General features: G+C 42.7%; 1 protein-coding gene across 4 annotated transcripts; it reads right to left on the bottom strand.

Moving 5' to 3' along the window:
* Window positions 1–4,765: 4,765 nt before the first annotated feature.
* fignl1 (fidgetin-like 1) lies at window positions 4,766–12,526 on the bottom strand. 4 transcript variants are annotated; one of them, XM_021313108.2, is made up of 2 exons: window positions 12,383–12,526; window positions 4,766–8,367 (listed from the first exon to the last, which is right to left on the bottom strand). In XM_021313108.2, exon 2 carries the CDS (start codon window positions 8,345–8,347, stop codon window positions 6,413–6,415), a length of 1,935 nt encoding a protein of 644 aa, XP_021168783.2. In that variant the 5' UTR covers window positions 8,348–8,367; window positions 12,383–12,526; the 3' UTR covers window positions 4,766–6,412. The 4 variants fall into 4 exon arrangements, with proteins under 4 accessions (XP_021168783.2, XP_021168784.2, XP_021168781.2 ...); XM_021313109.2 differs by having other exon boundaries at window positions 4,766–8,364; XM_021313106.2 differs by having other exon boundaries at window positions 12,264–12,383.
* Window positions 12,527–13,411: the final 885 nt, after the last annotated feature.

Raw genomic sequence — 13,411 nt, 5'->3', positions numbered from 1 at the left:
GGTATCATGTATTTTCCTGATATGTCACCTTGGAACTCTTCCATTGATGCCATTTTTGTTCAATCATGAACTGTGACCTTAACTGAGACAGGTGACACTTGTTTAAATGTTGTTCTGGGTTCTTCTGTGACATCCTGGATGAGTCCCCAATGTGTTTGTTGAGACATTGTGGAACGCGGCCACTCCTGAGAAGTTTAAACTTCTATATTCTCTGTGGTGTACCTCAGGGCTCTATTCTGTGGTCCCTATTATTTATGGTTTTACACGCTCCCTCCCACATTTTGAGCACTGGTAAATACGTGTCTCTTTTAGGCCTAAGGTAGAAGGGAAACAGCATGTCTTACAGAAATCCACAGACTTGCATGGAAAAGCATACAACTTGAATGCTGGAAACTCTTGGTACTGCAGACTCTTTTGTCGAGTCTTCCATCAGGATCCTTGGGGTAAATTTTGACCCTGGTTTTGTTTTAGATTGCCATATTTATTCTCCATTTCGCTCGTCTTTATCAGTTACAGGATATTGCTAAGCGAAGTAGTATTATCTCATGAACAGAACAGAACCTTAAGTTATTATTATATTAAGTCATTATTCACCTGCCTGACAAAGCATCACTGGACCGTCTGCAGGGCGTACAGAACGCTGCTGCCAGACTTCTGAACCAATCAGAGGTTTTCTCATGCCACACCACTACTTGTCCACCTCTCCACTCTTGCTTCTTCTTACTTACAGGGCTTTGAATGGTCAAGCATCGACATTCAATTCAATTCAATTCATGACATGTCTCAGATCTTTTAAAGCCATATGTTTCTAACAAGTCCCAAAGATCATGTCACCAAAGTCTGCCAGTTTTGCCAGATACCAGGCAGAAAACTAAGCCAGGGCCTTCTCAGATGTAGTTTTAGGACTTTTGAGTTCTGTGGACTGTTCAGCTCTCTTTCAACCAAAAACTCATGTTTTTATATTTGCATTTTATCATTAATTTTGGTAAAGGTTTGTTCTGTTTTCCTCTGTACCTCACTGTGTGATCCACGCCTTAAAATCAGCCAATGAATATAAATAAGGTTTTTACTTTACTTCTCTACATGTGGATGACTAATTGTGGTTGAGTCACGATACCTTGGAACTGACTTTGTGTCCTTTTCAGACTAAAAGATGTCAGTGTCCTTGCTTCAGTTTTAGAAATGATTTAGGTGGGAATATATGTTGCATTTTCAGATCTTCCACTGCAAAGAGGCAACTAAAAGTAAGTAAACTTTTGTTCAAATTAGTATTTCTGTCCTTTATTTGAGCAGGTAAACAAGATTATCTGCCAATGGAATTAGCATATTTACCTCTAAAATAAGATATTAGACATATTCACTTGAAATAAGACAATGGAGATAAGTTGTTCCTAAGTGCAAAATCTTTATCCATTGACAGATCATCTTATTTATCTGCTCAAATCAAGGACAAGTACAGTAATTTTAAGAAAATTTTACTTACTTTTAGTTCCTTTTTTTGCAGTGTTCAGCCTACTTCATCTTGCCAGACAGGTTTTATATGGATTATTTTTTGATTAAGCATGTCTGGCAGTAATTGGGCCTGGTGTGGCTAATGAAACAATGTGCTTAATCAGTTAATTAACAAGTTAACAACTGGGACAATTAATTTTCAGTTAGGATCAGGTTGGTTTTTATTGTTTTTTTCCCCCTTAATAAACCCAATTTGCTATTAAACAGGAGCTGAAATTATGATGACACATCTCAGACCTGAAGGGTGTGAGTGATCCTCTCAGGACGCCGCAGCAAAGAGGCAGACATAAAGGAAGGCTGAGAGAGTCAGAGGGGCCCGCTCTGAGGGCCAGGCCAGTCTGGAGAGGCGCATTCAGGGCCAGCGGAGGAACTCTGAGGAGCTGCGAGGAGACGGCCACCTCCAGATGGTAGCTGCTTGATTTAACAGGAACGGGAAGCAGCTGCAGCCAACGTGGAACCCCCTCTCTCCACCCATGCTTGATTGGGACTCTGCAGGGGGGAGGCGGTGGGGGAATTTGCATGGAAGGGATGTTCAGGCCAACCAGAATCCCAAATCTCACTTCTCCTTTTGACCCTTTGCTGACTAAAATACTCCTTCAAGCAGCAGACTCAACCGATTCCAGTTGTGGGCTCATCAAGATCCAAATATACAACCTTGCTTACGGGATATTTCCCTGCATATAATTAATATGCAAACCGACTAGAGGTCTCACTGCATCCTTTCACACACACACAGCAGTAAAAATGTGTCTATACTTGTAATTTCCAGCTTCACTTCACATGGATGTCTGTCGTTGAGAGATGGGAAATCTTTACCCCTAAGAGATTTTCTTTAGAAATAAGCAGACTTTATAGATCATCATGTTAAGTGAAATTTTGCCAAAATCCTGAACTTAAATTACAGAAATTTACAGAAGAAACTATTTTTCCTCCCTTTTCACCACAAGACAAGCAACATATTTTTAATTTGCCTCATTCAATCACACCCAATTCCTATTGTATCTTTAAATATATATATATATATATATATATATATATATATATATATATATATATATATATACACAGACATACATATATATACATACATATATATATATATATATATATATATATATATATATATATACATACATATACACACATATATACATATATTTTGCCATTATCCTAAACTTAAAGTATAGAGATATAGAATTAGAATTAAATTTTATTGCCATCACTACAGAAGAAATTATTTTTCCTCCGTTTTCACAAGACAAGCTACGTATATTAAATTTGCCTCATTCAATCACACCCAATTTCTATTGTATCTTGTATGTATTAAATACATATACACTATCTCTCTCTCTATATATATATATATATATATATATATATATATATGTATATATATATACACACATTTGTATTAAACCATTTGTGTAAGTTGTGTATATATATATATATATATATATATATATATATATATATATATATATATATATACATTTATACAATTTATTTGTAATAAACCTGGAGATGTGCTGTGTAAGTTGTGTTTGTGCATCCCCAGGCCCAGATGTGAGCGCCACTACAGGCCCTCACCATATGGCCCACTTTTCGGCTGATACTCACCGGACTCTATGGATCCCATCAGCACCAGAGGAATTCTGTGCATCTGTCCCGGTCCAGCTGTGAGGAGTCCCCGTGTTCGGAGGAGAGCCCTCAGGGGGGCCGCGTGCTTGTGTGTGCGACTGATTTCACTGTTGGCTAATTCAACAAAGTTTCCATAGAGTGGCCAAGCACACACGTCTGAAATATTTATCAGGGACTTGACAAAAAGATGAAAAATGAATGAAAGTCCTTTTTCATGGTCCTCCAGATTTTCAAAGATTTGCTCATTAAATCTGCATGAAAACTTCATTTACTGGGTGCACAAGCTGTAGTGGTCCTCCTACAGCCCACTACAGAAGTATTCACACCCCTAGATCCTTCATTTTTTAATCATATAAGCACAAACCTCGGTGCAATGTATGCAACTTATATTGATGAATGTTTTATTGGGGGTAAATTTAATCTTTTCCCGTCACATTCAGCTCTCATCAATGATACGCCCCAAGAATCCAGTGCAAGTAATTATCTTCAGATTCCCCTTAAAAACAAGTTTTCTGTATACATTTAAAACTTTTTTCTGTTTTAAAATTTGTGAATAAATTAGGTGCTACTGTCACAAAATAACATCCCACAAACATTACATGGGATTTCTCCATTTTGAATGGTGTTCTTTGAAGCAGTCAGACATCACCTAACCTAACGAGCAGCGATGAAGACTAAATGGAGACATCAGACGGGTCAGGAAGAAATTTATAGCAAGGTTAGGTTATGAAACAATATCCTGGAACCTCCCTAGATCTGCCTCTCCATTATTGAAAGTTCAGGTGAATCTTCCTCTCAAATGAAACATTTTGGCCAGATGAAATAAATGATACACGGCATCCCTAAGGTGCAACATGGTGGTGGCAGCATCAGAGACGGGGAAGCTGGTCAGAGTTAATAAGATGGATTTTTCCCTAAATCCAGGACAATCCTGGAAAAAAACCCGTTAGATGCTGCAGAAGAGCTGAGACTGGGGTGTAGGTTCAACTTCCCGCAGGACAGCGAGGTAGACATGCAGGGAGAGATATAATGGAGAGGCTTAGACCAAAGCATATCTGTGTTAGAACGGCCTAGTCAAAGTCCAGACCCATACACCATTGAGAAAGTTTGGCAAGTCTGAAAAGTTGACTTTAATGTTGTCTGTCGGATAAAATACAGCAAAGTTCACGGCGGTCACATGACGCAGTGAGGAAAAGGTCAGTGGGTGTGAACACTTTTGCAAACTTGTATGTGTAATGCTTCAACTAATGCAGTGAACTGCCTGAAATGAACCATTTTAAGCAGTCAGAGCGTCTGGATGAGGCTCTGTGCTGAAACTGGGAAATGGATGCGGTTCATTAGAATAGATGCACGGCAGAAGCACTTTTTTCTGTTGACTCCAGGCCTGTCTTCATCTCTAACAGGAAGGGAGGCAGAGCAAAAGAAAACCTTTTTTTTAAATACACGAAACTTAGGATTCTCTCAGTGTTGCTCAACTTCCGCAGATATTATTAACACATCCAGAGTCAGGAGGATTTCAGGACAGGGAGACTGAAGTCAGGCGAACTGAAGGGAAAACACTGCCCTCTGTGGATGAGAGCCGGGCCGAGGTACAAAAACCTGCAGCAGCAGGAAGCAGGACGTTAGAGTTTTTATTCTGGGTCAGAAACTTTACACAGATCTGAAAGTCAGGTTTCTGGTTTATACAACAACAGTTTGAGCATAAAACAGGCTGACATGAACAATTAACACATTGAAACGTACTAAGGTGGAACATAGAGTGAATTTTATTCCATTATTGTTGGGAGCAATAAATGCGTTTTTTAAATGGAAATTAAACAAAATAAATAAAATGCAATCCAGAAATAAAACTTTGAAAAACTTAATTAAAAATAAAAGATTTTGAAATCAATTTAGGTGTTTTCTCAAATTTTAAGTGCAACATTTCAGATTTGAGTTTTTAAAAATAAATTACCAAATTTTTTTGTATTTTCAAATATTAGCTTTTGAAATTTTTCTTTTTATATCCGGTTTTACAAATTACATTTGTTTCAAATTGCATTTTTCAGATCACAAGAGCAAAAAGTGAAGAGAATTTGATCTGTAACACACAATTAGAGAAGAATGCAATTTGTGACACGACCTGAAAATGAGAAATTTTGGAAAAATTTAAAAAAAAATCTGAAAAAACACTAAAGTTACACTTAAAACCTTTTTTGATTCAGAGGTTTTTCAGTTTAATTTCTGGATTACAGTTTTTTTTATTTCCATTTACAAAACATCTTTGCTCACAGCATTAAAAAGGAACAAAATTCACTTCCTAGGAACCTTTCTGGAGTCGTCCAATCAGAACCTCAGGTGAAACTTCCTCACTGCATCCCTGAAAACATTCTGCCTCCATGAACAAAAACAGGGCATGTTCAAAAGCCTAAACCTCCTCATTTAGATATTATTTGGAAACTTTGTATCAGACTCAGTTCTGTCTGGCCCAGTTCACCATTACCAGCAAACTGAGGTTCTGACGACTGGTCCAGTCCAAATAACAGAGAGACGTCCTGCTGGTAGCTGGAGTCATAAAACCACATGTCCTTCCAGCAGACTGTGAGCAGATGATGGAAAATAACTGGAAATGGGCTGGTAGTCAAAGTGACACCGGGCCGGGATGAAACAGTCGGGTACGTCGGTACCAACAGGCGACAGAACCACAACCTTGGCAGGGCCAGCTACCGGTAACCAAGAGTTATTTTATTATGGTAACAAACCCATAAATCCCACAGGAGAGGCCAGTGGGCCTGAAATGTCCTTCGTCTGTATTTAGCATAAAGTACAGCCCCTCCCCCACCCATTGCTGCACACAGAAAGAAGAAAACAGCAGCTTCACAAATGTTTCTGGGCAGCAAAAACAAAAAAACAAAAACCATGAGTTCAGGTAGCCTGACTGACCCCAAACCAGCTTGTTCTGCTCTTATTAGTCAGAGAAGCAGAACAGAGTTATAAAAAAACACGTTATAACCACCAAATTTATCAGGTTTTAATCCCACATTTTTGCTCCGTGTATCAAAACCAAAACAGATGAATGTTTGAGGCATTATTACAGCCAGTAAGCCATATTTACTAATATTATATCAGCAAAATGAGTAATCCTTTTTGTTTTACATAGAAGAATTTGGGTTTTATTTTACATTTTCCGTTTTTAACATGAAGTTTCCTCAGGGTCAGGCCTCCCAGCACTCTCTGTCTAAGAGCCTCCAGGCCTGGAGCGGCGGCAGCTGAGGAGCCGCGCTCAGCGTCCGCACCCGAACGTCTTGTTCCATTCCTCGTACAGCTCCAGGTCTTTGGCCGACACGCTGGGTCTCACCGTCCTGAGGGCCTCCTGGAAGTCGCTGTGGAGGATGGGTCTCACCTGATCCGCGCTGATGGTGGCGATGTCACTCAGCTGGATGCTGCGTATGGGCCCCAGGGCGGCTTCCCGGCACAGCTGGGTCATGTCGGCTCCGGAGAAGCCCTCCGAGGCCGCCACCACGCTCTCCAGCTCGTCTTCCCTCAGCTGGTTCTTCTCTCTGGCCATGAGGTTCGCCACGATCTGCCGCCGGGCCGCCGCTTCGGGGAGGGGGATGTACAGCCGCTTGGCCAGGCGGCGCCGCGCCGCCTCGTCGATCTCCTGGGGCCGGTTGGTGGCCCCGACCACCAGGATGCGGTCGTCGGCCGCCGTGGTGGCGCCGTCCAACTGAACCAAGAACTCGGTCTTGATCCTGCGGGACGAGTCGTGCTCCCCGTCCGTCCGCTGGGACAGCAAGGAGTCGATTTCGTCGATGAAGATGACGGCGGGCTGGTGGCAGCGGGCGATGGCGAACAGGGCGCGGACCATCTTCTCCCCTTCGCCCACCCACTTGGACGTGAGCGACGAGGCGCTGATGCTGAAGAAGGTGGCGCCCGACTGGCAGGCGATGCACTTTCCGATCAGCGTCTTGCCGGTCCCCGGGGGCCCGAACAACAGGATGCCTTTGGGCGGCCCCCGGAGGCCGGTGAAGATGTCGGGACGCAGCATGGGCCACACCACGATCTCCTTTATGGTGGTCTTGGCAAACTCCAGGCCTGCGATGTCGTCCCAGGCGACGGGGGGGCCGTGGTCCATGATCTCGCTCATGATCAGCTCCACGATCTTCGGCTCGAAGTTCTTCAGCCGCTCGTCCAGGATCTGGGGCTCAGCGTCGGAGCTTCTACTCCCAGCGCCGTCTTCCTCGTCCTGCCGGGGGATGGGAGACACAAACTTGGAGAAAGTCCCCCGGGGCCTGTTGGCACCCAGGGACTTCTTCATAGCGGCGGCCATCCCTGGGGGGGGACCCCTCTGGGGCGGGTAGGAGTGCTTCTTCTGCTGGTCGACGATGAACTGCTGCCGAGCCGTTCTGAAGTTGCTTCCAGCTCGGGGTTCAGTTCCTCCTTGCCCCCCGCATTGGGCCCTTACGTCGTCGGCTCCGTCTGGGGCGTAGAAATTCTTCCGTTTGGACGGGTTTGAGGAGGAAAAGAAGGACGACGGATGGTTCTGTGCTCCTCCTGAAGGACCAGGAAGCCCCTGTGGGGGCGCAGACGAAGGATGGCCAAAGACTGACTGCGGCCGGACGGCGGGTCGAGGGAAAACGTTTGGGTTCAGTGAGACGCCGTCGGCAGCAGCTGGCCTCGCTGCAGACGTATTAGTCAGCAGACTGCTGGTGTTGTTAACCTCTGAGCTAGACGGCTCAGCTTTAAACCACGCAGCCTCTGACCTGGCAGAGGGAAACTGACCTGAGGGCGGATCGGCGCGGCTCTCTTGGCCCACAGGTACGTCGACATCTGCCGGCGGCACCGGGAAGCCGTCCCTCCCCGAACCTGCCTGGATCATCCTCTGCACCGAGGGGATCTGCAGCACGCTGTGCGCGGTGAGCGAGGACTCCCACTTGTCGCTGTGGTTCCTCTGACTGCGGGCCAGATGGAGCGCGCTCTCGGCGTAGTTGTTGAGCCCGGCTCGCGGGTCGTCCGAGTCCAGCACGGCGGCGTAGCGCTCCGAGTAGGTCCTGAGCAGACTGGCCGTGCCGGCCTGAGAGAGCTGGGAGCTTGCCCATGCATACTGAATGGACAGGAGGTGGGCCCGGTAGGCCTCGGCCTTCTGTTCAGGTGTGCAGCTGCCAGACGAAATGTCAAAGGACCGCCGCTGCCATTCCTCCAGGTGTGCGCCGCTCATGCCTGGCCTGCTGCAGCCTGCTGGAGGAGAGGAGACACCCGCTATGAAAAATGCATGACCTCTAAACGGCAAGACACACGCCACACCTGACCCCGACACACAGAAACGGCTCTTTGTGAGGCAAACAGCACGACCAGGATTTAAAAGGAGAACACGGATTTACAGGTTAAAGCAGATATTTACTGCCACTGTATGAGCAGAAAAACTAGAATCCTTCTCACCATCTGACAGTGAATCAGGACATAATCATGAAATACTCACTTAATAATTTTCAAATACGTTCAGAAGTTAACATACCCTGAGACTGCCTTTTAAAACATTTAGGAAAGCCCAGATGATGATGATGATGATTTCATGTCTTTTAATAGCATCTGATAGCTTTATTTACACAATGTGAGTTTAACACAGACACTCCTCTGGATTTATTTAAGGCAACGCTTCAAACAAGCTGCTTCTTTGTGTAAAATCATGGAAACACACAAAACAAACGTATTCCAGAACTGGACTCTTTTGCTCAGCAGCTTAGGTTCTCTGGCCCTGAGACGAACATTTTTTTGGTGTGAAATGTGAAGATCAACCCCAGAAAGACGTCTCCTGAAGCTGGTGAGAGCCTCTCAGAAAAGACTGTAGGTTCTGGAGGCGTGTCCGGATGAAGTTAGGGGGGGAAAAAAGAGAAGCTTGTGACCCTGATGACGCCTCCCCAGCTGCTGAGTACGGCGGTGGAAGCATGGTGCTGCGGGAGGCGTGTTTTGGTTCAGGATGGTCTGGACACATTCTCAAAAATTCATAGAATCTTGAGGAGAGAACATTATATGGAAATCAGCCAGAAAATGACAGTTTGGTTACGTTTTGTCTGGAGGAACAGACCCAAAAGCCAGTGAGCTTTATTAAAGAACTAGAGGAGCGATATACAGTATCCGGCTTAAAAAGCTACCAAATACTCATAAATTTGAAAATAATTAAAAACAAAGAGTGCTTTCAAATTTCTGACATTATGCTGACATTTACCAAAACCTGCCAGGCTGAGCGTTGTTTATTTTAAATGGCTCGATGTCAGCAAAGTTCCCTTCTGGAAGAAAAACCTCCTGGTCAACTAAGCTAACGCGCTAGCTGTTATTAGCTTGATGTACGCTACAGCAACCTGGCTGCACCGATCCTCACACTTCCAATTCCCTGTTCCTCACACACCTCCCGCACGCCAACAGGCCACGACCGCCAGGATTCCCCCGTTTTCTGTGACAAACCCTGAACCCTGAGCACTGAAACCTTTGTTATCCGTCTCAGAGAGAAGAGACGGAAACACAAGGGGAAATAAGCAAGCACGCATACACAAATTAAGGTGCTTATTTTAATTAATCATGTGGTTAAAATTTACTGTGCGATATAATGATTATCCCGACAGGCTAGGGCTGGGCGATAATTCAACAACGATATATATCGATCGATAGACTTATATGAATGATAGAAAAAAAAAAAAGTTAATCAAAAGTTCAATAAAATAACAGTTTTCCTTCCCTTTACATTCTAGCCATGTAGGTTAATATTACATCATTACATCCTCCAAACCTATCACAACGCAGATCCAGGAACCAAGCTCCGCCCCCTTCAAAGAGTTCATAGAGTGCGCTTTATTTCTTTTTTTAAAACTGGCAGTTTTGCTAGAAAGTTGGTTGAATAAATAGTTGAGTTTGAATTCAGTGTTTGTGTGTTCAACAGCATAAAATGTCCAGGACTGCATTTAAAATACATGTTTTGAATTTGTTGATAATTATCTATATTGATCAATATGATTTCTATGTTATCGACTTGCTTTTTTTCTATATCGTCCAGCCCTACGATAGACCAATTTCTGAGCCACTAAAACCTTCCTAACAGGAAGAAACCCGACACGGATCCTAAAGACCACAGAAGGTTGGAAATGTCCGACTGAGAGAAAAGAAAGAAATTAGAGGAAAATGTGGATTTCTCCGAATTGATTTGGTCACCACAACATTTAAAAGCAAAACAATGTATAAGATCACAATGTCCAATGTTTTTAAAAATGATTCATACCCGTTGAACCTTTTCACATTGTATAACAAACTTTAATGTGTTTTATTGGTAACTGAACAAGCCAACACAAAGTAGGGCATTTCTATGAAATGGAAGGAAATCATGCCTGTCGTGTTTGAATTCATCCTCTTTTACTCGGATATCCCTAAAATAAAATAAATAAAATCTAAAGCAACCGACTGTGATTAAAGCTCCTTAACCAGTCAATAGAGCCCAGCTCTGAATACAGTTTTCTTTCGCCACATGAATCCAGTCGTTCTGTGAAGGTCTGAGCGGTTTATAGCGAACCCTGTCACAGAAAAAACAAACACCTACCTAAGCAGCATTTAGTTCCTATGAACCACTTATCTGGGACAAACTCCCAGAAAACTGTAAAAGTGCTGAAAGCCTGAGTTTCTTTAAATGAATATTAAAAACACATTTGTTTAGGATTGTCTTCGACTGTTCTAGTTAAACTGTTTTACTGAAACATCAATTAGTTCAAGTTTGTAGTCCAACTGTTTTTAATATTTGCTTTTAGTTTCTATTTTCCAATGTTTTGTTTCATTTTATTCCAACTTGCCTTTATTCTGTTTAATTTTCCTATATTTTAATCATGTAAAGCACTTTGCATTGTCTCTGTACTGAAATGTGCTATACAAATAAATTTGCCTTGCCTACTGACACATGTCAGCTGAAACCGATACATCAGGCAAGACGAGTTGTAATCAGATCAGCTACCAGGAGACCAATGGTAACTCTGGAGGAGATGCAGAGACCTATAGCTCAGGTGGTTGTTCCTGCTAATTACTGCAACTCTCTGTACTGGGATGGACAAGTCTTCTGCAGTTCGTCCCAAACCCTACTGACCGACTGCTGACCAGTAATATGCCACGTTAGCGCATTACTCCCATATTGCCCTCCCCAATTTTATTATTAAATATTATTATTGCCCTCCCTTCATTGGCTGCCTGTATATTTGAGGATCGTTTATTAAGATTCTACTCTTGATTTTTAAATGTTTAATGAGGCAGCTGCTTAATAATCAAGACTTTTACACAAGCATGTCCCCAGCAGATCTCTGAGGTCAGGTCTAGATGTTGCGCTGTGAGACGCCTTCCCTGCTGCGGTTCTGAACTGTTGAATCTGCAAGGATGACCAACACTGAAAGATTTAAAATCTCTTTTAAAGACATTTTTCCTTCAGCCTCTAACTCTAGTTGAGCAGAGGCATCAGACTAGTTTTATTAATGCATTAGCTTTATGTGTCGTTTTAACTGCTCTCATTCTACTGGCTTTACTGTAGATGCTGCATTTTATTGCTTATTTTAGCAGACAAGAGAGAAAAAGTGAGCTAATCTTAATAGAAAGTAATGAAACGACCGAAAAAAAGTCGTCCCAGGGACACGGCAAATGTGGGTCTGCAGGTAAACTTCTGGAAACCTTCCATGGAAAGCTAAGCTGAGGATTTAGGGAAATATTACACACCATATATCCATTGCATGTATCCATACAGAAAGATGGGTGGGATTTGAACCCAGGACCTCCTGGCTGCAAGGCAACAGGACAACAAAGTAAACTTTCCAGGTCATTATTGGAAAAACTAGAAATCTGGGGGCGTTAACTTTAAAATTGGGTTGCAGAGAACTCGCTATGGTGACCCTTATATGAGAAAAGCCAAAAATAAAAATATTTCAATTTGTTTTTACTGGAAACTAAACAAACGTGTGCAATCATATATAAACATTTTGTCTTGAAACAGGCAGACATCCACAAGAGATAAATTACGCTTTACTTTATGTTTCCCTCAGAGTCCCAATAACACACGTTAAGGTTTTCGTAAGGTGACAAAAATGCATAAAGGTTGTTGTTGAACGAGTATTTACAGGCAGAGCGACGTGAGCCGACAGCCTCCATCATGGCGTGTCCTCCAGACCTGGACTGTTATCAGAGAACATTTCCAGGACAGCCGGGCAGAGTGCTGAGAAAGACGGGCATCACTTACAGTCAGAGCCGCCTTCCTGTTATGTGTGGCGACGTTAAACGCGCTACAGACACCGAGAACCTGATGACGGCATGGGCCACAACCGCTGCTCCGCCTTAAAGCGCCATTAACTTCCCTGTTGATTCCCGCCACTCTGCTTCTTCCGCTACGTCACTTCCTGTCTCGTTCCAATTTGAGACACAACGTTCCGTTACACTTACAACGGCAACGCTGATCCACGCTTAGATAGTTAGATGACCGGGAAAATGTGTTAAACGTGCTTTGTTAATAAAACCAGCATTCGGTTTTCTCGGGATAAAATTACTAAATCAATATATAATAGTTTAGGTCCTAACCAGAACTGCAGTAGAGACCGCAGTAAAAGAGAATGGGACGAGACCCAAAACTTGTTAGCTGAGCTGATAGTGTTCCATTTTCTTCATTCAGATACGGTTAGTGTTGGAAAGATACACTCTAGATTATATTTATTTTTAGTACAGGGTTCACTCTTTAACAGACGGGATATATTTATTTTGTCTCCAGTTTTCAAAAAGGTTTATGTCGCCATCTTGTGGCCGCAACGCGTCAACAAAAGAAGAGTCGCCATGTTGTGGGTGGCATCCAAATACCACTGAGCTCTCAGTGCCATAGACATTATAAACGTAGACACCTCATTGGGCGCATGTTGGCATCAAGAAAGCGTGTCAAAAAGCTGTGCGCTACGGAAGCAATCCACCCATTTTCTGACCCGCTTAATCGTAAAATTTAAATTCAGGCAAAAGAAAAGCAGAGCTATATCACTACACTGTATAATCCAAAACTAACTGTTCTAACAATATACTTTTTTCTTTTTGGCGATTTAAAATTATATTAACAGATATGTATAATTTGATAAATGAAGGTTTAAGATTATTGCACAGAATTTGCTACGAGGAAGCATTTGGGGACTAATTCATGCGACAACATAGTAATATGTAAGTAATGAATCATATATATATATATATATATATATATATATATATATATATATATATATATATATATATATAT

The sequence above is a fragment of the Fundulus heteroclitus genome, chromosome 22, assembly GCF_011125445.2.
Source record: "Fundulus heteroclitus isolate FHET01 chromosome 22, MU-UCD_Fhet_4.1, whole genome shotgun sequence".
Classification (NCBI taxonomy): Eukaryota; Metazoa; Chordata; class Actinopteri; order Cyprinodontiformes; family Fundulidae; genus Fundulus; species Fundulus heteroclitus.
The sequence above is the reverse complement of the archived record's forward strand: the minus strand, read 5'-3'. Positions and strand labels throughout refer to the sequence as shown.

Bases quoted from the DNA above. Each gene is read 5' to 3' on its own strand.
- fignl1 (XM_021313106.2), bottom strand. From the start codon at position 12,297: ATGATGGAGGCTGTCGGCTCACGTCGCTCTGCCT. The intron at 8,368-12,263 runs GTAAATACTCGT...CCTCTCCTCCAG, and splicing joins CGGCTCACGTCGCTCTGCCT to CAGGCTGCAGCAGGCCAGGC.